The sequence below is a fragment of the Eleginops maclovinus genome, chromosome 1 (assembly GCF_036324505.1).
Source record: "Eleginops maclovinus isolate JMC-PN-2008 ecotype Puerto Natales chromosome 1, JC_Emac_rtc_rv5, whole genome shotgun sequence".
In the NCBI taxonomy this organism is placed as follows: Eukaryota; Metazoa; Chordata; class Actinopteri; order Perciformes; family Eleginopidae; genus Eleginops; species Eleginops maclovinus.
Genome location: NC_086349.1, coordinates 7954307 through 7978244, shown reverse-complemented (window position 1 = coordinate 7978244; position 23938 = coordinate 7954307). Strand labels below are relative to the sequence as shown.

The 23938-nt window shown below is 38.8% G+C and overlaps 1 protein-coding gene across 1 annotated transcript in view; it reads right to left on the bottom strand.

Annotated features, from left to right (window-relative positions):
• Positions 1 to 783: 783 nt before the first annotated feature.
• Positions 784 to 23938, bottom strand: part of mtor (mechanistic target of rapamycin kinase) — a 105176-nt gene continuing 82021 nt past the window's right edge. The window contains 21 exon segments of the mRNA XM_063888124.1: positions 784 to 1290; positions 2016 to 2121; positions 2701 to 2781; positions 3013 to 3093; positions 3178 to 3243; positions 4312 to 4447; positions 5029 to 5103; positions 5182 to 5254; positions 5480 to 5562; positions 6173 to 6295; positions 8624 to 8771; positions 9472 to 9607; positions 11948 to 12122; positions 15205 to 15339; positions 15902 to 16084; positions 17094 to 17216; positions 17305 to 17403; positions 17826 to 17922; positions 18051 to 18151; positions 19591 to 19788; positions 20285 to 20402. Coding sequence (XP_063744194.1) covers positions 1275 to 1290; positions 2016 to 2121; positions 2701 to 2781; positions 3013 to 3093; positions 3178 to 3243; positions 4312 to 4447; positions 5029 to 5103; positions 5182 to 5254; positions 5480 to 5562; positions 6173 to 6295; positions 8624 to 8771; positions 9472 to 9607; positions 11948 to 12122; positions 15205 to 15339; positions 15902 to 16084; positions 17094 to 17216; positions 17305 to 17403; positions 17826 to 17922; positions 18051 to 18151; positions 19591 to 19788; positions 20285 to 20402 — 2353 coding nt within the window. The 3' untranslated portion in view covers positions 784 to 1274.

Genomic DNA, 23938 nt, shown 5'->3' with positions numbered 1-23938 from the left:
TTCAATAATGAGCTTCTGGTGGCAAGAGAGAAGAAAGTGAAGGCGAAGGAAGGGAGGGAGAAAACGAGGAAAAACACAGGAGGAATGGATCGATATGAACAGATAATCACCAGGCCTTTGTCCCGATGTGTAAAGAGTGTGACATTGCAGAGGTGGGCACGGCAGGGAAGAGATCAATGGGCTGCTTTTCGTTGATCCGTAATCCTTAACTATCTATAAGTAATTAACCTTCAGAGGAGAATGCAGGGGAAAGAAACAAATGGAGAAGTGAGAGGGGGAATAGCAATGAGCACAAGTAAAAATGGAGGCTTGCTCGTATCGACCAGATAACGGCACAGGAAAGCAAACGAATAGTCGTCTCTGCTGCCTCTGCTATTTGCTTAATCTGATTCGGTTTCATTTCTTTAAGGGACTGCATTCACGGGGAATGAATACCTGTGCTCTAAGGGGAGGATAAATACACTGCAGGGAAGCTGATCCCCTGACATCTCACTCAATTTGCCAGCAAATGTTTTACATTTCAGTTTTTTGGTTCTTGTTTTAGATGAGAATCTACTTTCATCTCCTCCTCTCTGGGCTGACTACCCTAAACCTTCTCTCTCAAAGTATTTCCTGAAAAGATGGAGAAGGATCTTAATAGGAGTCAGACTGCCCTCTGTGGGCACAAGAAGAAAAAGAAAGGAAAGTAAACTACTTACCCTGTACTGAAAAGATGCTTTTCTTTCTATTGCTAACTGATAAATGGCGCACAAATGCTTTCAAATGAAGACAGTGCAGCCCCAGTGGTATCTGTACAGGGTTTAATGGCACACACATGCCCATACAGTACATTGTGATCATCACATTTTGACTTATTTCTTGTCATGAGTAAACTTTAAAGAAGTTAGTTACAGGCATACCATGTTATTAAAATGTGTCACATTAACACACAATGACACAATGGACTGGTGGGTTTTTAATACAGCGAGTGTAATAAGAAATGTCATTACTCATTACAATGAGGCCACCGTATAAAGCTTTATTATGATATTAGAAAGCGAGGAGCGTCATTTGAGTTAAATTATGATTATCAGGGAAAAACTGAGCTCTTAAGATTGTTCCTTATAACGTTAAAATTCAAAAGTGGGATTATTCTACAAGAAAAACAACATATTTCTCAAAGGCTCCACACTGTGGCTTTTTCAAGTGGATACCCATTTGAGTTGAGTGCTTCTTCTTTGTTTAGCAGTGAGAGTAAAATGTCAGGTTTAAACTTGTCCGCCGGAGACAGTTCTTCACCAAAATGGACACCTGCAGACAGGAAGAAAAAAAAAGTCTGATTCTGCCTCATGTACTGTACACCAGAGATGAAAGCAATGTGTGCAGGGACTGCAGGCCGGGCTATCCTGAAGAAACATCATATCAACAACACAGAGATACATTTACCAACGCATCATATGTTTAAAATACAATAATAACTACGCATATCTTTGACTTCAGTAAACGAGTTCAGAAATAATCTGCTGTGTTTGTATATTATTGTAAAAGAGACTATGTACTGTTTTAAGGGATTAAAGTGAGCCATTCACTAAAGCATCTTCTTTTTTAGATTAATGTATTTTTATGCAAAGTCCATGTTGAATAAAGACATTAAAAAAAAGCACTAATCATGGTCAATTTAAGAATCTTGTATTGTTGTATTAAATATTAATATATTAACGTGTGTATATCATCATTTATTTATTATATTACAGTGTTGCACCTGGTAAAGAAGCACAATTTAAATTCTCAAAATGTAAACATTTATATATATACTCAAGTCATTTGTTTGTAATGTATATTTTGAATTAAGAATCTTGATCTGCAAAGTGATTAAAAATGTCCAATAAATATATTGAAGTAAAAATGACAATATTTGCATTTGAAATGAAAATCAAAATGAAATGGTGAAGTACAGGTTGCTTCCAACTATCCTTAAATACTGTATTTTACGCAGTTAGTTACTTTCCACCACTGAATACTAAAGCAGCACTGACCATCCGATGTAGCACTGGCACAGGTTTTCATGCGATGTGGCCTGCTTGATTAGGAGCTCCACCTGCGTTGGCACGTCCAGCGTCTCATCATGAGCGAAGTCTCGACCTGCGGGGAACAAACTCTCATCAAAACACTTAAACTTTACCGGATAATTAAATCTGTTGGGTTACAAGGACTTTAATCAACGATAAATGGGTGTTTTTTTTAGACCTTTCCTCTACGGAAAATGATGGTGGCTTAGCCTACAGTATAATAATGTGACTGAAGAAGGGGAAGTTGAAGTTTCCTTTGGACTTATTTGTCTACTTTTGTCACATAATGACATCACTTTGTAACATTCCTGCTTCTATTGGCTAGGGCTCCAATACATTGCACGTGATAGGCAATGGGGGTGGGACAGCGCTAAGCGGCTGACCAGTCACAACAGAGCCGGCCAGCTAACCGATCAGAGGAGACTGGACTCTGGTTTCAGACAGAGGCTGAAGAGAGGTGCTGCAGCACAGGCAGTATGATAAAAATAAAGAGCTTTTTGAACATTAAAACATGTTAGCATGTCACAGTTGAGGGACAAAATACAAATATGGACCTAAATATGCACTAAAGTACAATACAAAAGGTCAAAACTCTCGATAAGTAGCAGGTTTGGTACTACTATATCTAGGTTATTAGTACAGCACGTCTCACCTGTGAGTTTGTCTCTCACTCTGTTGATAATTTGAATGGCTTTCTTGTTGAGAGCCTCAGGTTGTACCAAGCCATCTCCGACTGAAAAATAGAAACAGACATGCTGGCATCAACAACCACAAACAAAAAAGAAGAAAAGCAAATGCTAGTGCTCTCTCTAAGTCGATCTTTTCCGTAGCTCAAATCAAAGTGGACTTAAGTGCTGCGTTACAACAGCATGTGCTCAAATCATATATGACAGCGAGAGAGCGGGCTATTTTTGACAGAAAAAAGGATCAACAAATTCTCCCCGGCTGAGAGCTGCTAACTCACTGAAGGAGTGGATAGATTCTGGCACCGTGGTCCCTGGTTTCTTGAGTGTTGTCTCTCCCAGGTCTATGCCCTCGAGAGCCTCTGCAGAGGACACCACACAGTCACAATTTAAATATGTTCTCGCATATTTTGAATAGACAACATATCAGTTCATACTGTACTCACCCACTGACTGCCCCGCGGTGTACGAGTCCGTCCTGGTGCGGGAACGCTTGTTGCCTTTGGTGTTTGCTGCGGGTGAAACAGGTGTGAGTGTTTTTGTTCCCTTGACATGAGATTAACTATGTTCTATTTTTCATCCTTCACACAGGAAGCAGCAGCATTGTTATGACCTTTAAAAAAGCACACTTTTGAAGCTTTTTTATTACCTTTACAAGCTGATATTCACTGAAAAACACTAATGTGTTGCCTCCCAGATTTCTTTTAAATATATCCAAGCTTAAGTTATGTTTCCTGCTGCAAGAAGACATACTAAACATTAAGTTGTGTCCTACTGTGAGGACGTTAATTCAGGAAATGGGTACATTAATGTTCAGTGTAGAAAGAAAACAGTAATGGGCTTCCGACTAATGCAGTCCCTGGAAGTCAGTCAGAAACAATAAATAGTCCATTTGTGCTGTAAATGTATACATTTTTAACACATTTTACCAGGTTTATTTCCATCTATACTTTTTGTTATATTTATAATTCCTGTGGGCACTTTTTCTTGCATGTTTGACATAGCTTTTTTATTTTTTAACTGTCATACACAAATGGGGGCTCGCTTTAATAAAAAAGAAAGGGAGCGCAGCAAAAGTGATTCTCATTCTGTTGTAATTGTTAGCCCTGTAGTTATAATGGTTTAATTTAAGAAAAACACCCTGACTCCTATTATTTCTTCAAGTAAAGAAAACCTCATTGACCCTCACTCACAGTAAAACTGATGAATTATCCTAATTCAGAATAAAATGTCTTGCTAACGGCAACCTTGTCAGCTTCAGCTTAAGCTGAAGGAGTGCCAGAGTCTATCATTCACTCGAGTTTAACCAACGACCTTTAGACGTGTACGCCACGTCCTTAAGCGTTTGGTCAATTTCTCTCTTGCACACAAGCCAAATGGATTTACATTTTACTTCTGAGAGTTTGTTAACTTTATTTGATCCATTAAATTCTTCAAACTCTTGAAATAAATATGTGTTTCTATCTATTATTAGCGGAGCTATTGCTCTGCCGTTGCAGTATTCATTCTTCTTTATTCTATCGGTTTGTTGCTGTTATGTGATCCTTGAGGTGGTTGTTGTTCCGCTAAAGGTCTCTTACTGTCCATGAGCCTCCAGTTGAGCAGCGGGTCATAGACAAAGGCCTCCAGCACGGCCATGACGCTGTCCCGGTGCTCCCTCAGCACCTCCATCACAGTGTGGCAGGTGATCCTGTAGTTACCGTCCAAGCCTGTCACCTACCGCACAATCACACAAACAACGTCACTGATGGAGACAAACGTTTAACAACACCTGATGGTCGCATCTCTGTCCGGTGTTAGTAGGTCAATGGAGAGCTTATGTTCTAGAGGAAGTAATATATTGTTTTGTCTTTAATTAAAAAAAAAATAATGGTAAGTGGAAGGTGATGTATTTTAATGTCTTTTTTCTTTAATGGAGATGTAATCCTTTTCTCAATTGTGGTTCTTGAATAAGGTTTATTTGCATTTTTCTAACTTTAAAAACTTTTCCAAGTAGTTCAAGAGATGATGGAACCCAAACCTCTTCTCAATGCTTTCATTTGAAATTATTTTTCTTCCTTTCTCATTAAATACAAGGCACAGTGAGTCTTTGACTTCTGATAAAACGCTTCACACTCGGCAAAGATTCATTATTTTTTGACTAAATTCAGAAGAAACACACGAAGAGGTTCAGATAGGATTCAGTTTAAGTCCAGTAGAGGAGGATTTGTAGCTTTTAATAAGAGGGGATTTGAACTCTTAACACTAAAAAAAAGGAACTCATTAAGAAGAGTTTTCTGTGACAGATTTTGAAATACCTCCATGGCGTTGGTCAGCATCCTCGTTAGTCTGAAGGGAATCTTCTCAGGGAATTTCTCTCTGGTCATGGCGACCTGTTGAAAGTTGGAATGGGTTAGTCTTTGATGAATAAATAAAATGATCTGTGGTGTAGATAGAAAATCTCCTTTCACCTCAAAACAGTCTCCAAAGTCAATGTGGAGGATCTTGCCGCTTAACCGGTCCAACATCAAATTGGAAGGATGCCTGGAGAATAGAAAGATCATCTTCTTTTTAATAACTCTAGAATCAGACATGTTATTTATCCTGGGGTAAATGGGTTTCAAGACGGCTGTGCCATTTGAGAATGAAATAAAAAAAGATTTAAAAAAATTGATTTAATAAAAAATGGCCAATAAAAGAGTAAATAAAATAAAAAGAGGGAAATACTATATAAACAAAAGAAGTCAACATTATAGGAGAGAAACCCACCTGTCACCCAGTCCCAGGATGTAGCCGACCATGGACATCACAGCCAGTGATCGGGTGTAGTTGGTCCTTCTGTCGAACCACACCTGGAGGAGAGAGGACGGAGGTATTATGAGCGCTGTATTGGTGGTCACCATGAGAGCAGAAAGTTAAGAAAATGGCACAGAAATCTCAGTTTAATAAATATTATTATATAACACAAGATTCTAATGTTTCTAAAAATTGATTCAGTTTGAAGGTATGGATATAGGTTTTAAAGTAGGACAGAGCCCAGAAAACTAAAAGGAAAACAACCGTTTTCTTTAAAGGAACATAACGGACAACATGGTCAGTGTTTATCCCTTTCTCTACATGTGTAACCTTGAATTCTTGGAGAAATGAAGGTGAATGTGTGGAGGGAACTTTGGGATTTCAGCCAATCACCTACATAACACACTACAGGAAGGGGAAAACCTTGAAAGGATAATACGGTCCCTTTAAGATGTTCCCTCTTCGTCAAGTGAAAACCTTTCTAAAATCCATGCCAGTCGAGCCTCCCAGGACAACGTAAATGTATACATCTTCATGTTATCTTTCGACAACTGAACACTCTTGACATTTTATCGCAGGAGTAGTGAAATGTGAGGATGGATGCTGAAAAGATCAAGCACCCTCAATCATTCTGCGCTGTGCTGGAGTAGAGAAGCAGCGTCTCACCTCGGAGCTCGGGCTCTTCAGCCACAGCAGCTTGGCCAGGTCGTCGCCCGCCGTGTTGTTGACGGCGTGCTCGAACACCTCTACCTTCTCCATCAGCGTCAGGTGGTCGTAGTCTGGGGCCATCTGAAATATACAAAGACAGTTTCCAAAAAAGTCCTTCAATGTGAAAAAACCTCAAATTTAAGAGTCTTCAAACGGAAGTTACAAGTCACTGATTCTGGATGGTGCATTAATATGAATTAATAAAAGGTTAATGGTTCTTATCTAACACCTGGGTAAACGCAACCTTGAAAATTAATTGTGTTTGAAATATCATCACTGTCTTTAGGAAAGACGCAACAGATGATTTAAATGTTTTACACGTTGATTGTATGCCCTTATTGTGGTTGCTACGGTGTTTCTGCTGAATTTCGCCTTCAATTGGATTCATAATACAGATACTATGATGTGATTTTGCTGTTATAATTACTATTATTAAAATAAAGGTTAACAAAAAAATAAAACAATGTGCCTTTTTCCTGAGTAAAAACCAAATATATATATATATATATTGTATGAAAAGTTGAATCATGTATACCTGATATGTGAATTTCTTTCACAAGTACCTGGATTATAATAATTTCTTCAAATTAAAACACACTACTATTAAACTGAAATTGTTTTGCACATTAAATGTCTTGCATAAGGCAACCTTGACAATATTAGAAAAGACTGTACCTGCGATGAACCCTTCATACTAAAGGTTAATTCAATTAAAACTAGAAGTTTGTGCTAATACTGAAATATACAATCTGTATCAGTTCATGAGTTAGTTCAAGCAGGGGGTCAGCAGGTCCAATTACAGTGCAGAGTTGTTTGTTTTAAATAAATGCTTTAAAAGTTTTTAATTTTCCATCTTCATAGACTGTGTGCCCTAAAGGTTATTACAGGACAGCAGAGTTCCCTAAAAACTTGAGGCGGAGCTAAAAAATAACCGGGGTAATGCTTTACATTTAATGAGCGCTAAAGTTTTTGGGGAGAAAGAAACACAGTGACAGTCCAAAAGACTCAAATCTATCATTGTCTCACTCTCCCTCATGTTTCATCTAAAGCTGATTAATGGCCCTGCTGATTGAATGGTCAACTTAATATATTGCCATTTAGAAGGCTTAAACTGAATGCAGCACATAATTAATAACACCATTAGTACATTGGAAATAAAATCAGTCTTATTCAAGACATGCCAGCAGAATGAAGAAAAAGTGTGCAAAGGGCAATTTCCATTAAAGGGTTTATTCGCCTTTAATTTGCTCACACAACTTAGTGAATTCATGGATGAAACTTCCTTGAAAAAAGCCGCAAAAAAGATTGTTTTTTCTTTTTAGTTATAGTTGTTTTATTATGCGAGTAGAGGACTACTGACAGAGCGGCTAAGTGATTTTCCTTCTTCAGTCAGACAAGGAGTATTGTTCTTCATCTTGTTGACTGGAAAATCATATCACAAGACATGATGCCATCCATCCTATTTCAGACTGATGACACTTGAACTTCAGCCTTGCCTTCCTCCTGTAGCTTTGAAGTGTCCTTCTCAGTGAACAGTTTTCAATCAAAGTAGCGTGGGAGTTTTTTCCGGAGCTTATGTCAGGGTCTCAGCCCACCCTGCTCAAATGCGTCATGTGAGGTACTCTCACCTCCTTTAGTCACGTTTAAGTAAGGGAATATTATGTACGTATTTATATTCTTCGCCTAATTAGGCATTTCTGAGGCGGAGATATTGAGTTCATTCAGGACAATTAAGGACATGTGAACGTGCTTTCATTATGGAACAATTAGTATTCATCGGAGTAATCACTGAAAACAGACACTTCCTCAGCTTTGATTAGTCAATAAAGAAGGAATGCTTATAATGGAAAATAACACATTAACAAACCATTCATGGTTAAAACAAGTAATGGCACAAAATCAGAAACACATGAGCGCATTTTAATGAAAATATGTTGAAATTCAAATCCATTCATTGATTATAATAGCATTTTTGAAAACATCTTTACCGAACTGAAACAGAAGTATGTGCTCTATAATGTTATTTGAATTTTAAAAAAAGGCAGTAGGGCTGCACAGTTAATCAATATATTATTAAAATTGCATTATGGACTAGTGCAATATTCAAGTTGAAGGAATTAATAAAGGCTAAATATGTGTTAAGATACAATTTAGCATGAACCATTGTCAGAGTCATCCCTGCGCCCAAACGTGTTCTACAGAATTAACTAAATGTAATTGTTTGGTACAGATCCATAAAGAAAACCACAACATGATACATTTATTATATTATCCATGTTAATAGGAATAATGATGCCAAATGACCATTCCCTTTATTATTGTGAATCATGTTGCAGTTCAATATTAATTTGTTGTGTTTTCCAAATCTTGCAGTTCTTACAGAAATGTAATGATGTCAGATGCACTCACCCTGAGCATGATGCGGTGTTCAATGTTGAGCAGAATCTTTTTCTTCTCTCGGTAGTCTCTGATGAGGGCGTGCAGGGTGTCACAGTGGGGCACCCAGCCGATCAGGCCGGAGTTAGTGGAGAGGGGGATCACCGCGTAGCGCTGGATGCTGAGGAAACAGCACACAGACGAGTCAGACACAAACAAGGGCACAGTTTATTTTTAAGGTTTCAATCAGTGTTTGACTTCATGACCGCAAGTGTGTGAGTGCCCAAGAGTTGTGAGAAAAATGTCTTTAACTTAATACAATACTTATTGTAAAAGATTGATATTCCATACCATAGTGAAAACTTAACACAAGTTGGATGGCATAACATTTTAGTAATACTAGATACATTTGATAATTGTGACAACGCTATAACATAACTTTCTCCGTTGGCAAATAGCAGAACGAATGAACATTAAAAATAATTAGACAATGTTTTTCTTGAGGTACTGCACTTCCCCTAAGACTGTCACACATCTAAAAGGTGCATCTAAAAATATGCAAATTCAATCGTTTGCGTTTTCATGATATAAAAAGGTTTAAAATAGTGTTTAAACATTTTTTAAATTTAGATTACATTTTTTATTTATCCATTTTTTTGTATTTAAAAACAATACTTTATTAGATAATACTTTATGATTGCCATGCAAGGAAAGTCGACACAGCGTGGTAAATCAGTTCCAATGCAGTATAATGTAAGTTAAGTTAAAATGAATTGAGATCAAATTCAAGAAAAAAAGCTGTGAAAACAGTTGTTTTTTTGACCACACTAGAGGAACTAAGTGACTGTGTGCTCCTCTTTTATGAAGGACTGTGTGTTTACCTGAGGTTCTTGCGCAAGGACGCGGGGTCATTAGCCAGCAGTGTGTTGACCAGACCAAACAGCTGCATGACTCTCTCGTCCTGCCTCAGGTCCTCATGGCCCTTCAACAGGAACATGAACTCGTGGCCATTGCTGCCTGCAGAGTGCGCCACAAAACACAACATTGAGGCACTGCTCCTAAAAGGGTTAACGCGTTACATAAAAAATGCTAAATGGTTGGATTTGGCTGTTGTGTCCGGGGCGCTGCGCAGCTGGATCTCCATTACCTCTGCCTGAAGCCATGTCTAGTGAGTGTGAGCCGGCAATAAATGATTTCATATGAACCCCGTCACTCCTACAGTAAACTCCATCCCAATAATCCCTCACTTAATGGGCACCCTCGGTTTGGAATTGCTCTCCGAAAGGACAGATATGAGAGGTTGTGGTAAAATAACCCAGAGAAAAAAAGAATCCAGATGTGATTTGTGCAGCAGAACACACAGATGGCTTTGCAAGTACACACTGAAAGTACCTTGTGAACTTCACATCAAGTTCTGCTGTCTGAAAGCATTTTTTTGATCAATTGGATTAGAACATTGTACTGGAATGAATACTAATATAAGGTCGGATACTAATATAAGAATGGGTTGAATACTAATATTAGGGTTGGTTTGAAAACTCGTATTAGGATGGGTCACATCAGTATCAAGACAGGCTTGAATACTCTTACTCCATTTTTTAACATATTTTCCTTTCTCTCCCTTGATCCTCCTTAGCAACGGTCACTAGAGTGCTTAACAGTGGTCTGTACTACTGTATTATTCAACTGTCACTAGTTCCGAATTGACCAATCAGAATCGAGTATTCAACTAAGCTGTCTAATGAAACAGATATTTGGATGGGTTGTATTTTTGTAAAAGGTAGAATAGTGATGTAGTGGTGGGTCAAATACTAATACTTGGAAGAGTTGTGTAGTAATATTAGGATGGGTTGAATACTAATACAAGAATATAAAACATAAAGAGATGTATCTATGACCTGGATAACGATGACTTCAACGCAGTCTTTTAAGGCGGAATGACAGTGAGGAAATGTACTTAACTAATCTTAATTAAAGTTCTACTATCTTCAGCTGTCCTCCCTTTTCTCAACAGGCTGCATTACAATGCCTTTACCAACACTGAACTTATCATACTCCCTTTAATGGAGTTAAGTGATACTTCCAGTGGAAGGAGTTGGACAGAGTCCCTGCCCTATCCTCAGTCTGCTCCTAATGACAGTCCCAGTGAGCAATGCATTGTGTGTCACTGGAGGGACAGAGCGCTGACAGTAAATCTAAGCGGTCTGTGGTGTCTGACAGCTCTTAATCTCAAGTCTTGCTCCAGAGGTCAGCTGATTTATTGGCTATCATCTTTTACAGAGTATGTTGTATAGCGGTGATGGGATACATCAGAGCAAGGTACCACACCGTGCGCTGGAGAACCTTTTTTTGATTGATAATCCGAGGATTTGGCTTCCAGACAAGGTGACTTTATAGTGCAGTGCCATTTCAGAAGCACTTTAGTGCCATATTTAATATTACAAAGCAGAGGGGGGGGGGGGGGGGGGGGGGGACATGTCACATTTATTTATTTCTGTATTCAAAGTAATGCCAATGGATGGTGTTGAGAGGATTCCTGACAAATTGATCTGACTTGCTTGCAACATTTCTCTCAGGATATATTTGGGATTCCTTTGGTATTAAAAAGGGAAATATCTTTTTAAAACTCACTTTTTTCAGTGGTTATGCATGTACCTTTGCATATCTGGAGTGTCTACTAACCAACACAGTGTGAAATAGGACAACCTACTCAGTTTTTCTGTCTGGGGCAGAAAACATGGGCTTCAAGAAGCCATTACATTTAGGATTTGCTTCCTCTACCACATGCAGGCTCATAAGAATATACTTCCCAGTTTGAGAAGTACCTTTGCAAAGAGCAGATTGTGCTTTTATCAAAGGAGTGCATAGTCTAGGTTGAATACACATACTAGTATTAGGATGGTTCAAATACTTGATTGGGTATATTAGGTAATACACTAATATTAATATGTGTTGAATACTAATATTAAGGATCAAAACAGGTATATATGGTAATATGAGAAAATGTGATTTTGGAACAATAAACCTTGTAAACATGTAAGGTAGAAACCCAACATACAAGTATGACCCCCAAATAGGAGCATAATATGTCCCCTTTAAGTAAACACTTTAATCTTGTTCAGTTTGTTTTTAATCTGTTGTATTATCCACACACAGAACTTTGCCTTGCCGGATGAATTCAGAATAAATAGTGGCCCTGGAGCCATTTGGGTAAAGATTCTATTAGTATTGAATTTCCTCCTAATGGCCCACGCCTGCTGAAAGCATACGACTCTGACAACAGATAGTGTTTAATCTATTTTCCTAATATAATCGGTTCAGAGCCACGAGGCCGGTGCAATTTCCTCCCTATCTTACCCATGATGGTGAGTTTGCGTGGGCGCTGCTTGGAGGTGATGACCTGCAGGGAGGCGGCAATGGACTGGATGCGGATGATGGGCTGGTTGGGGTCATAAGTTCCCGGTACAGCAAGCTCCAGGTCCCGGCACATCAGCAGCTTCGGAGACACATATTGTAGCTCCAGGGAGGTCAGCTGCGTGGAAATGTGATGAGGTGGGGATGCAGAAGAAGAGGAGGAAGAAGAGACGATTAGTTTTTCCGAGCATTTGTAGTCTCAATCGATTCGAAATGTAGCAATAATAATCTGTGATGAATCATGCTCTTTTATTTTTTAGAATAGGATTTCTCAACATCTGGCACGAAGTTTGACTATTTCCTTATACTACGCTAAAGCATCGACTAAGGCGCTTTAACAGAGAGCCGCTGTGATTGGCCTCTGTATACTGTGCACGACACATGCTCGTATGGTAGCATTCTGCTGCAGCTGTCATAATGGGAGCACTATCTGTTCCTACAGTGGTTAGCTTGTCCCTTATCTCCCACTCCTGTGCAACTTCATGAAACTAGCGCATGATTGAGCGAAATGTCTAACCGGTTCTAGCACACCTTAAGTAAACGAGTGCAGTTGCCATTCGTCATGGATTAGGTGTGCGGTTGCTTACTGCTTACTGTGGGTGGACTACTGCAATACATGTAGCTTTAGCCAATTTCTCTGCTTTCTTTGCATTTTCACTGACATGCAATTAATGGTCAAATATGCGCTGGAATTACGGGAGGAAGTTAAGGTCAAACTCAAGGTTTCCACTAGGAAAACATTGGATCCTTTTTAAGTTACAGCAAAAATGTGTGTATACACAACCTCTAATAAATCACTCAGGAACACTTCAAATTCTCTGCCTGTGTGGATTCAACCATGAGTGATTTATCTGGCATCAAATCTATTTAAATGCTTTTACAGTTCAATCCTGAATGTATGGTTACTTCATCACAGCATCATGCCGCACTTGTTCTGTGTTTTTATGCCTCCTGCAGAGAGTTTATTTCTATGGTGATGCCCAGAGGGTGAATACGAAAAAGCTCTCAGCATGTTGTTATTACGCTGCTGTGTATTTCATGCCTACTATAATGGCACAGCAGGGGGCATCCCCTTCAGCGAGACTGTGCCAATGTTGCCACGATGTCAAATAGCATTGCCGTCTCCATTTGAGATGGGAGAGATCTAGAAATGTCTTCCTTCAACGACGCAATCATTGCTGCCAGGGATGACATCTATCAGTTGAATCTCACTGTAGCAACTAGACCGAGGGTGTATAGCCATCCACTCATGCACTCGTCAATTTGAGAGTTTTCAGTGATACTTTGGTTCAATAACATGACTTTTTTCTATACTACTTCAAAGAAAACATCCAAAATAAACATTAAATTGTTTATTTTGGTCACGTTTTAGTATTTGCGTAACAGTTTTCGCCTTAATTCACTAAAGGTAAAAATTAGATAATGTCCCTACTCGAGGCAGAAATCTCCTCTTCAGTAGCGGTTTTATTGCTATCTATCTACTTACCAAGGTTTTTAAAAGAGGGATTTGTCATATATTCATAGCCTGATTTATATGACATTTTATTTATACAATTTTTGGAGGGCTGTTGAGAGTTTCAGACTTAAAAAGTGATCCAAAATGAAACAATAATTGAGTGTGGCTTTATCCAAAGTTAAGATTTTCATTCCAGGAAAGTTTGCAAATAAGTCTATATTTGATAAGATAATGCATCATGTGCATATAATGTGTGTGAACTTGCAACATAGAGGAAATGTAAATAACAAACTGGCAACGTTTCATGGTGGTATGAGTTGAAATCTTTACCCGATTTATTTAAGTGTCTATATTTAATTATCAAGAGCAGCTGTTTGCTCCTGCCTACAGGGTGTATGATATAAATATGGCGATGTTATCTCATGATGTTCTGCCATCCCTCTTCCACTCTCATCATACTTCTGTCTCGTCACTTTCTTCCATCTTTCAACACTACCACTGGAATCTTGTTTAATGATTTACCCGGACATGGAAGAAAGAAGCCCCTTGTTTCTCTTTCATAATCTTCCAGTATAACATCATGTTACATGATTAAGAGAAAGTCAGCAAAGAGTTACCTGTCATGAGATCAAAGGTAAAAGAACCTCATCACGTCTGATAAGAGATTGGAATGGACATACGGGAATGCAGAAATTGTGGCATGTCAGCTTGAATCTTCCCAGCAGTGGAGCAACGTTACTAAATATATTTACTCAAGTATCGTATTTAAGTATTATTTTGACCTTATTCTACTTTACCTGAGTGTTTCCATTTTATGCTCTTATATAATTTGATTCACTACATTTCAGAGGCATACATTTTACTATTACCCCCATACATTTATTTAACAATGTATGCACACAGTAACTAGTTACTTATTATATATAGAACACATGATATACTTGTATGACATGATGCAGTGCTGTGCTAAAGTATACGCCACATGACAAACTAAAACCATTGATGAAAAAAACCCATAAAACCTGATTATATAATAATCAGATTAATATAAAACTGTGAAAACAGCAATTTTGTATAAAAAGTACTTCTACTTTTGATACATTAAGAACATTTAGCTGATTCTATTTGTTTTATACAACTCTGTACTATTTATATTCTGAAATCTGCAGAATGAGTGGTTTTTTATACATTTCCTGCACTCTAAGAACATTCAGGTAATAATATTTCATGTTCTTTGAGTACATTTTGGTGCTTATTACATTGAACCTTTACTTGTAATAGAGTATTTTAATAGTAATAGTAATAATACATGTTCATAGTATCAATTGTTTTATATTTTTACGTTTTTGTAATGAATTTTAACCTGAAAAAAGTGCTCTGTTAATGTACTTTACTTGCAATAGAGTATTTTAATAGTAATAGTAATAATAATGGTACTTTACATTAACAGAGCGCTTTTTTCAGGTTAAAATTCATTACAAAAACGTAAAAATATAAAACAATTGATACTATGAACATATTAGAAGCAGCTCTGAAAAGGTTTGTGTTTGGAGTTTTGATCTGTGATTTGAATGAAGACAGATTGGTGCATTGGAGTTCAAAATAAAAGGCCATATTATGTCTACTTTTTCCCCTTCTGCATCCATGTACATTATCAATGTACAGACAGTAATCCTGATAAGTCTTGAATTGCATAAATAAGCAACAGTACAGTAACACGATCTGAGTGCAAAGTTCGCCTCACCTGTGGCAGCTGCTTGGAGATGCGTCTGAACACGTGGTAGTAGAGGTCCCAGGCCTGGGTCAGATCTTTGACGTTTCCAGAGCGCATGTACTTCCTGCACCAGTCCTGAGCCTCCATCAGGTCCCTGCCGTAAGCCTGCAGAACGGAGGGAGACAAACACTCTCTGTCTCGGTACAATGACTCACGCAATTAAATGAGAAAGCTTTGCCAAACCTAGACTATAAAACTGAATGTCAAGGCATTAAAAATCACTGATCCAACTTGATTAATCTAGGATTTTTGTAAATATTTTGAATTTAATAGCGTACATGTGCAAAGGCAGTCTGAATGGAAAACATCAGATGCTGCTTGCGCACAGAGCCGTGGTCAACGCTATGACGTAAATAGTCCTCACACTTCATTAGTGGTGACTAAACACAGTTCATTTTTGTGATGGAATAGAAAACAGAAACATTTAGTCATTGTTTTTATTTACAGTGGGATATAGAGGACTAATATGAAATGGAAGCAAATGTTAATGTTCCTTTAGTGCATTAGTGTTGAGTTTCCACAACAAACTAAAAAGTGGTTAATTCATGGGTCATGCAACTTTTAATCTTCGATGGACACGCAAAGGGTTTAGTTTGTAGCATAGCAAAAACAATGCTAAACAGTTTTCTCTATTCTTTATTTAAACCCAATCTGAGCTGGCACGCACCTGATTAAAAGACGTCTCCTTGAGGGTCTGCGGTCCCCGCTCCATCATGGCATGCAGAGGCTCCAGCACGGCAAACATGCCCTTGACGTTGCGCTCGCCAAAATAAAGGCGCGACGCCTCTTCAAGGCCCTCGTGCCACATCTCGTGCCACAGGATGGCCACTCTGATAAGCTCCTCACTCACCTGGAGGAAGAAGAACAGGTTCGCAATTACCGCCCCTCAAAACTCACAGGTATCAGATCAGGCATCATGGAAAATATTGTCCTCTTTGAAGTACTATAGGTTTTCTACAAAGAGTAAAATGACATGTCTATTTACAGCATATAGTAAAAAAGACAAGGTTGGACCCTCTACAGTTTAACCAAAAGAGCACAAATAACTGGCAACAGCGAAAGAAATTCATTTCTTTTCATAGAGATTTTTTAAAGTACAATAGTGCTGCTTTTATGGGTCCAAAAACAAGAATCTGAATCTGTGACAAAAGATGAAGGAGACAAGAAGTAGGAATTTCAGTTTGATAGTTGCTAATAATGTTGTGAAAGGTAAAAAAACAACAATGGTTGCTATCCCGGCTCTAAAATTGTGGAGAGAGCTCCCCATTGATATCCGGAATGCAAAAAGCCAACACATCTTCTGTTGTAGACTGAAAACCAATTTGACTCAAGCTAATAAGATTTTTTTTTAAATAGTAAGAAACGAGACCAATACAAATCTTTGTCTGGACAAGTTTGCAAAGAAAAACTGTTGTGGAGCAGGTTTAGGCCTTCAAAAATGGGATTCATTGTGTTATACATGACAAATGATAACTTCAGGCATCACAATAGGTCCGCTGCTCCGACTTTTGTTTGTGCTAGCTAAAAAAATTCACTTTAAATAGTTTGGCTCATTCAACCATAATGTACTTGTAGGATTTTCGAGTTTGTATCTTCATGGATAGATGCACTTAATGCCATCCAACCTGAAGTTGCTTTGTCTAAAAGCATCAGCTAAAAGTAATGCAATGCAAAGTAAGTAAGTAAATATTCTATGTGAATAGATCCACATTTAAAGAAGCAACATACACTACTTGCGCTCTACTGGCACAAAAGAGGGAAACAATTCCCATTTTATTCTCAAACAAAACCTTTTCTAGGTTTAGTATGAAGCTGATTTCAATGAGTAACGCTGAATAAAAATGATTAAATCTCTGTACCATGATTGCCTGCTGCACAAGTGTGTTGCAGTGTTCACACATGTTCTTCAGGATCTTGTTAGCAGCATTGTGTCGGGCTGTGGTGGTGGACTTGGATGCCACAGTGAGCGGGTAGATCAAAGCCTGGAGGAGAGCAGAGAAGTTACCATAGGAACTGCGTCCTTCATTCTGTTATGAAACGGCATTAGCAATATTGTGTGATCGCCCTTACTTGTGGATGGTAGCGCCCGATGTCTGTCAGCAGCTGGTGGATGAGTCGGCCCACCAAAGCTCGGGGAGTGTCGATTCGAGCTATAAGCTGAGGGATCACCTGCACAGGGAGAGAACATGGAATACAAACTCAGTCACCTAGTACTGTACTTAGAATTAGATGTACTTTTTAGTTTTTCTAATTGAATATTTCCACATTATGCTAATGTTTTATTTTGGTTAGATGCACTTAATGCCATGCAAAATACAAGTCTAGATATAAATAATATTATACTATTATAGGTTAACCTACCCAGCAATATATAAAGTAATTACAATAAATCCAACCAAATGCAACATTGAAGTGATGAACACATATTAAAAATAAAATCATTTAATATACAGTATATGATTCTGAAATGGGCCATACAACATCATGAGTAGTTTTACTTCTGGTACTTTGTGTGTGTGTGTGTGTGTGTGTGTGTGTGTGTGTGTGTGTGTGTGTGTGTGTGTGTGTGTGTGTGTGTGTGTGTGTGTTACCTGTAGCCATGTGTCTATTTGAATGGTCTTGATTCCCTCCACCAGGCCTTCATTCACTTCAGGCCAATGACCGTAGTCAAACCACAGAGTCAGAACCCTGAACAGAACCAAAAATTACAATCACATTTAACCACTAGAGGTCCTCAGTGTCCTTGACTGGGAAAAGGGATCCATTTGTTTGCTTGGAGTCCTTTTCCCAGAGTGTGTTAGAGTCGTTAAACTCACCTGAGTGTGTCCTGCAGGTTGTTGCCTCTGGACAGGGAAATGGAGCGGAAAAAACCTTGAACAGCGGGAACAGTGTAGAGCAGCAGCGTCTTCGATAGGTCCTGTGGAGGGACAGCACACAACAGACACTTCTTAAAGCAAGGAAAAAAGCTACCTGACACTCTTGGTTTCAACTGAACGTTGGGAAAGCGAAGTCTGGAGAGTCACTATTAATTAAGTTAGGAAATTATAGAGCTGCCCTCTCTTATTAAATGTTCTTGACTTATAGTCGTTTTGGTCATAGTCGAATGAGCTTTATTTTGTCAATTAGTCATTTTTTAATGGGTTTTCATGCTTTTTAATGCCAAACGACTTACATCCAAGAAACGTATGAGCACATCTCCAGTAAACACAAGATTTAAAGTGGTGCTCATGCATGAGCATTTGTGAAAAGTCACTTATAGAGAGATCTGTTGATTAAAGCCTTTAAGGAAAAGTCAACAAAACGGTGCTAGTGTTATTTAACTAAGATTTTCTTAAGCCAAAAGGTCCTTCAAAACTAAGGCTTTCTAACTTATCATTTCTACATAGGTTTGACTGGGAGTGCTGTAGGAAGAGAATACCACTAAGTGTTAAACGTGAGGGGGGTGCAGAGGGTTAAATCCTCTGTGACACCTCATTCAGAGTGACACAGAGAATTAAGTTAAACAATTATAGGGCTGCCCTCTCTCATTACATTGTCTTGACCTATAGTAGTTTTGACCTAATTTGACTGAGAATTTTTTGTCAATTAGTGATTTTTTTTTCCCGTCAAAAGACTAATTTCCAAGAAATGTATGGGCACATCTGCGGTAAATGCACATTTTAAAGTGGTGCTTTGCATGATAGTTTGTAAAAAACCCACTTTTAGAGATCTGTTGATTGAAGCCACAAAAGGATGAGTCAACAAAACAGTGTTGGTTATTCAACTCAGATTTTCTTTAGTCAAAAAAGCCCTGCAAAATGTGCAATCAAGCAAAACTGAATATAATGAATGTTTCCAGGACATTTAACACGTGCTTTCTAACTTATGATCTCTGCATGGGTTGGACAGGGACTGCTGAAGTAAGAGAAGAACACTGAACTTTGGATGGTCGTGCAGAGGGCTTAATTCTTTGACTCTAACCTCATTGAGAGTCGCTATCAATTAAGTAAAACAATTCTAAAGCTGCCCTCTGTTATTACATTTTCTTGACCTATAGTCATTTTGGTCATGCTTGACCAAGAATTATTTAGTCAATTAGTCATTTTTAATGCTTTTTCCTGTTGGATTACTTATTTCCTAGAAACGTACTAGCACATTTCTGGTAAACACACAATATAATGTGGTGCTTTTGCAGGACTCTTTATGGAGAAAATCATCTTATCGACTAAGGTTTATTTTAGTCAAGCAACCCTACGAAATCAATAACTTTAGCAAAAATGGGCACTGCAGAGGGTTAGGGTTGAACTAAAATGTACTATGCAGGTTCTTGTATGTGTATGTAGGTGTGAATAGGGATTAACGTTCTGTCACTCTCACCTCGCTGGCTTTTTTCTGTCCGGGCGAGGGCACAGGACTGTGGTCGGTGCTGTCCACCTCGCTGTCGCTGTTGCTGGCCTCGCTGTTAGCACTGGCGCCGCTCGCGTGTCGCAGCTTCTTCTTGTCGTCCCGTCCTTGGTTCTGGTGTTTGTAGTGCAGCACCGCCTCAAAGTTCATCACCGCCCAGGCATGCCAGGCCTGCGGGAAAGTTGGTACAAACTAGTTGAGGATGTATTTCTAAGAAGTGGTTACTGGAAAGGACTCCTATGTTTGTTCATGAGGTCATTTTCCAGTTTATTAAGGGACAGTTTTGTCCTGGGGGGCTGCAATTATCCTGATCCAAACATAAGAGTTGGAAAGAATGGCTATGGAGAGAGGTATGTTTGTTTAGCGACATTTTTGTAGCCTGCAGCACATGCATGAACAAGGAAAATAGGCAGCAATGTCAGCTTTTCCATCAGCTCGTAACTTTGACGCATCAGAAGAGGCACAATCTGACAATCAAAATAAATGAGCCGCGCACAGACAGAAGCTAAACATATGATGTTATGACATGTTCGGGGCAATAAAATGGCTTCTAAAGTTCTACTGGTGACACATCAGTGTCAGGGCGGCCTCCTGCCGACACAGCTGGAATTTTACTGCGGCCACAGAGTCAAAAGTGAAAGGTTAGAGTTAAAGGGGGATTACTGACCTTGTACCAGTTGCGGTCATGCTCGGTGGAATGGCTGTAATACTGCAGCACTTTGGGGATGGTGCTCTCGTTGATGCCCTGCAAACTGAGCTGCCACTCTCCGAGTTTCAAGAAACATCTACATAAAGAAAAGAGAGGAAAAGAAAATAAATAAAATTACATTTGAACTTTATTTAAGAGTACAGCAGAATATTTTCGGAATTCCGTACTCTGCACCAACATCGATAGACCTACAATGTTGGGTACCCAACTGCCAAATGGTAACCAACCAAGGACAAGCCCTTGAACTTGTATAAATAATAAAGAATAGACATTTTCTGTCATTCAGCGGAAAAACTAAAATCCCCGCCTACAGCTCTATGTCTCCGCCAACCAGTCAAGTTGCACTTTAGATCCGTGTCTGTACAGAATGTCATTACTTTATTTATATTATCCTTTTAGACAATTGCGTGAATTTGTTTCAGTAAGCACACCAATTCTGGAGTTGTAGCCAAAATGTGTTTTGTCAGGGGACCTTGACCTTTGACCACCAAAATCTAATTATCAGTACATCCATCAGGCATAATGGACATTGCCAAATTTCATAAAAACAAACACACCTCAAGGTGTTCAAAAATGTGACAGATGGAAAGACAGACCTAGATAGGGACGGACACACAAAATGAAAAACAGCCGTCTCCCGCGCCAACTAATAAAAAGCCAATATAACTATTTTTAGACAGTAAAAGTTAGTGAGGTCGGAGGGCAATGTTGTTAATCGAAGCTCTGCAGTACAAACTTATTCAATGACAGCATGACAGCATTAGGGATGAGGAAATAAAGGCACAAATCATCACCATGAGTTTAGTACTGTGCTTATGTTGTCATTGCTAATAGAGAGTTGGCAATGACATCCAATACATCCCTAGGGCAGCACATTAAAAAAGAAGCGAGATATTGATGTGATACTTGGATACCATGCAGGCAAAAATATCGCTCCTTGGAAGCAGTAGTGCATTTATCCGCTGAAAGGTTCTGGGATCACATCCGGATATTTTCAATTATCCAATCCACTTTTCCATTTAACCCGACAGTGAGCCCTGTGGCATCCCTGAGGAGGACTTAGCCCCATCCATCAGCCTCACAAACACAAATCCTTGAAGTCAAATTTGTTGTGTTTGGCACGGCCAAGACATATAATTCACATACAACTACTCTCAACCGAGAAACTGGCAAGCGCTGCATTATCGACCCATCCGCCGGCTGTCTCTTTCGGGATTACGTCTTCTGAGTGCTTTTCCATGCGAGCGTACAGTTTGGGTTCAGCCATGCCAAAGTTTTTCAGTAAACTTTTAACAGGTTGATCTTTTGGGAAAGAAGCAAGGGGAGGCTGGGGTGATTGGGGACGCTGGATGTTTATTTGGGAAAGGAGACGCCAGGTTTATTGATTTCAAATAGCAGTGAAAGTAAAGAGGAGGCGTCCCTGTGATTGTGCGAATGCCAGTGTCTGACTGAGCAGTCCAGGTGTGCTCCATACCACGCAGCTGACCTGTATTCACGAAAGTGTGTCAGCACGTCTGGAGAGGACCCGTCCTGACTGACTTTATACAGGTGTTTTCCCCAACATGCATTCCTCAGTCTGGAAAAGGCAAAAAGTGCAAAAAAAAAAGGAAAAATTCCCTTCTGCCTGTTGTCACACTTTTGTGTTGTCATGTATGATTTATGAGATGGGAGGTTTGCACATGATGGCTGTGTGTTTGTGAACATGTCCAGATGGGGCTAGTGTGTGATTTACTGTACATAGGATTATACCTGTTTGCTCAAATGGAGCAACTCTGTATTCCTTTGAGACTTTTGACCAAAATGGTACACAACGCAGTGCAGACAAACAAAAACATATTGTTCTCTTTACTGTACTGACAATAGGCTAACCTTTAAACCCTAAATGAGACAGTGCTTAATATATTCTTATATTTGCATGAGCTCACGACAGCATGCAAACAAACTTCTTTCAAGTCATTCCCAACATTCTTTGGAAATACAACATTTTCCATTGTCTCATCCTTTAAACCAACATCTGAAAACATGTGATTGCTATTGGAATGTCCCATTCTTTGAAAACATAGGCTTGTGTTGACAACAGCTTGAAACAGAATGCAAACTGGATCTTCTCGTTGAATAACTAAGTTTAGATACACATTCACATTAATATTAAATAAATATTCCACTTCCAATATTGACAATTAGATACGATCATGCCAATGGTATATACCTGGAGCAACGGGACTGAAGTTGGAGGAGGGACATTGAGTTAACATATGTCATGGTATATATCATGGAAGCATTTAATGTTAATAAGAGCATGCAGAGCTGCCTGTACACAGGAATCTTAGTGAGATATTAATTGGTATTGTGAATAGCTTAGTAGGAATATTTTCAGAATAAGGCATTTAAATATTTTGTGTAATTTTATTATGTGCATTGAAATTTTGTCAGTGAGGCAATGTGATGATATTGGAAAGGTGCCACGGCTGGGACAGGGGTGAAGAGCACACCCAATGGGAGAGGGCACTGTGGAGGACACACACCTGGTCTGTGATACTTTTAGGCTTTGTGCCGCCACTGCTTTTTGATAAATGGCTGGGTGGAACAAACTGCCGAAAGGCATCACTTTATTGAAATATTTGTGGTGAGAAATTCAGAGGATCTGGCTAGCTTTGAGAAGACCACACGATGCCAATAGACTGGTGAAAAGGTGCTATGCCAGATTGGGTAAAACTAATTGTAAAGAAGTGGAACACACTGTACACGACCCAGAGAGTGTTTATAACAAGAAGGCACAAAATGCATGAGGTTACTTTTTCCTTCCTTCAGCATTTTGCTTTGTGTGTTCTCCATTGAGCTGGAGTGGGTGGTACATCTGAGGTTTTATACTTCTGAACCACATCTTAATACATAATGAGCAACAAGCATTACCTCGATGAATTTAACTTTCCCTCAGGTTTTGTGGTTTCTATCCAAGTATTTTTTTAAACCTTGTTTTGTTTTTACTACACCTATGGATGTTGACAATAAAGTTCCCTAAGACTAAACATAAGGGGAAACTTTTAGTTTTGCTCCCCTTCTCCTGTAATAGCAACTTAAATGCCTTGCTATATTATATTGTTATATAATGATTTGACTTTTAACATTAACAAGGGACTTCTATCCTGACCACTATCTCAAAAATCAGTATTTTAAAAGAGAGTTTCTCCATTATTTTCTACAAACACTTAGTCAACTCAAGCCTGCTGCTTCAGAATTAGGCCTCTATGAATGATATACAATTAATTTGACTTTACGGTTACATAGATTTCAATGTGTTATGTTAAAAGTACTTGACCACATGGTTTTGCAGGTTGTACCGATTTATCTCTGGGTGGTCTCGATAAGGTATCAAGAAATTGTTATGTTTAAGTATATCAATCTAATTAATACAGTGCTTGAATCATTAAGAGTGACCCTTTGATTGAAGTCTGACATCTATAAAGCCACGAGATCACAGCTAATCATGTGTGTTAGAATTTAAAATGAACTCCTATGTTTCATTTTAATGAAATGGCAGTTAAAAATCTCTGGAACTGTATCTGCATTTTGGGCTATACCTATACTATAACATTTAGAGACAGCAGGCAC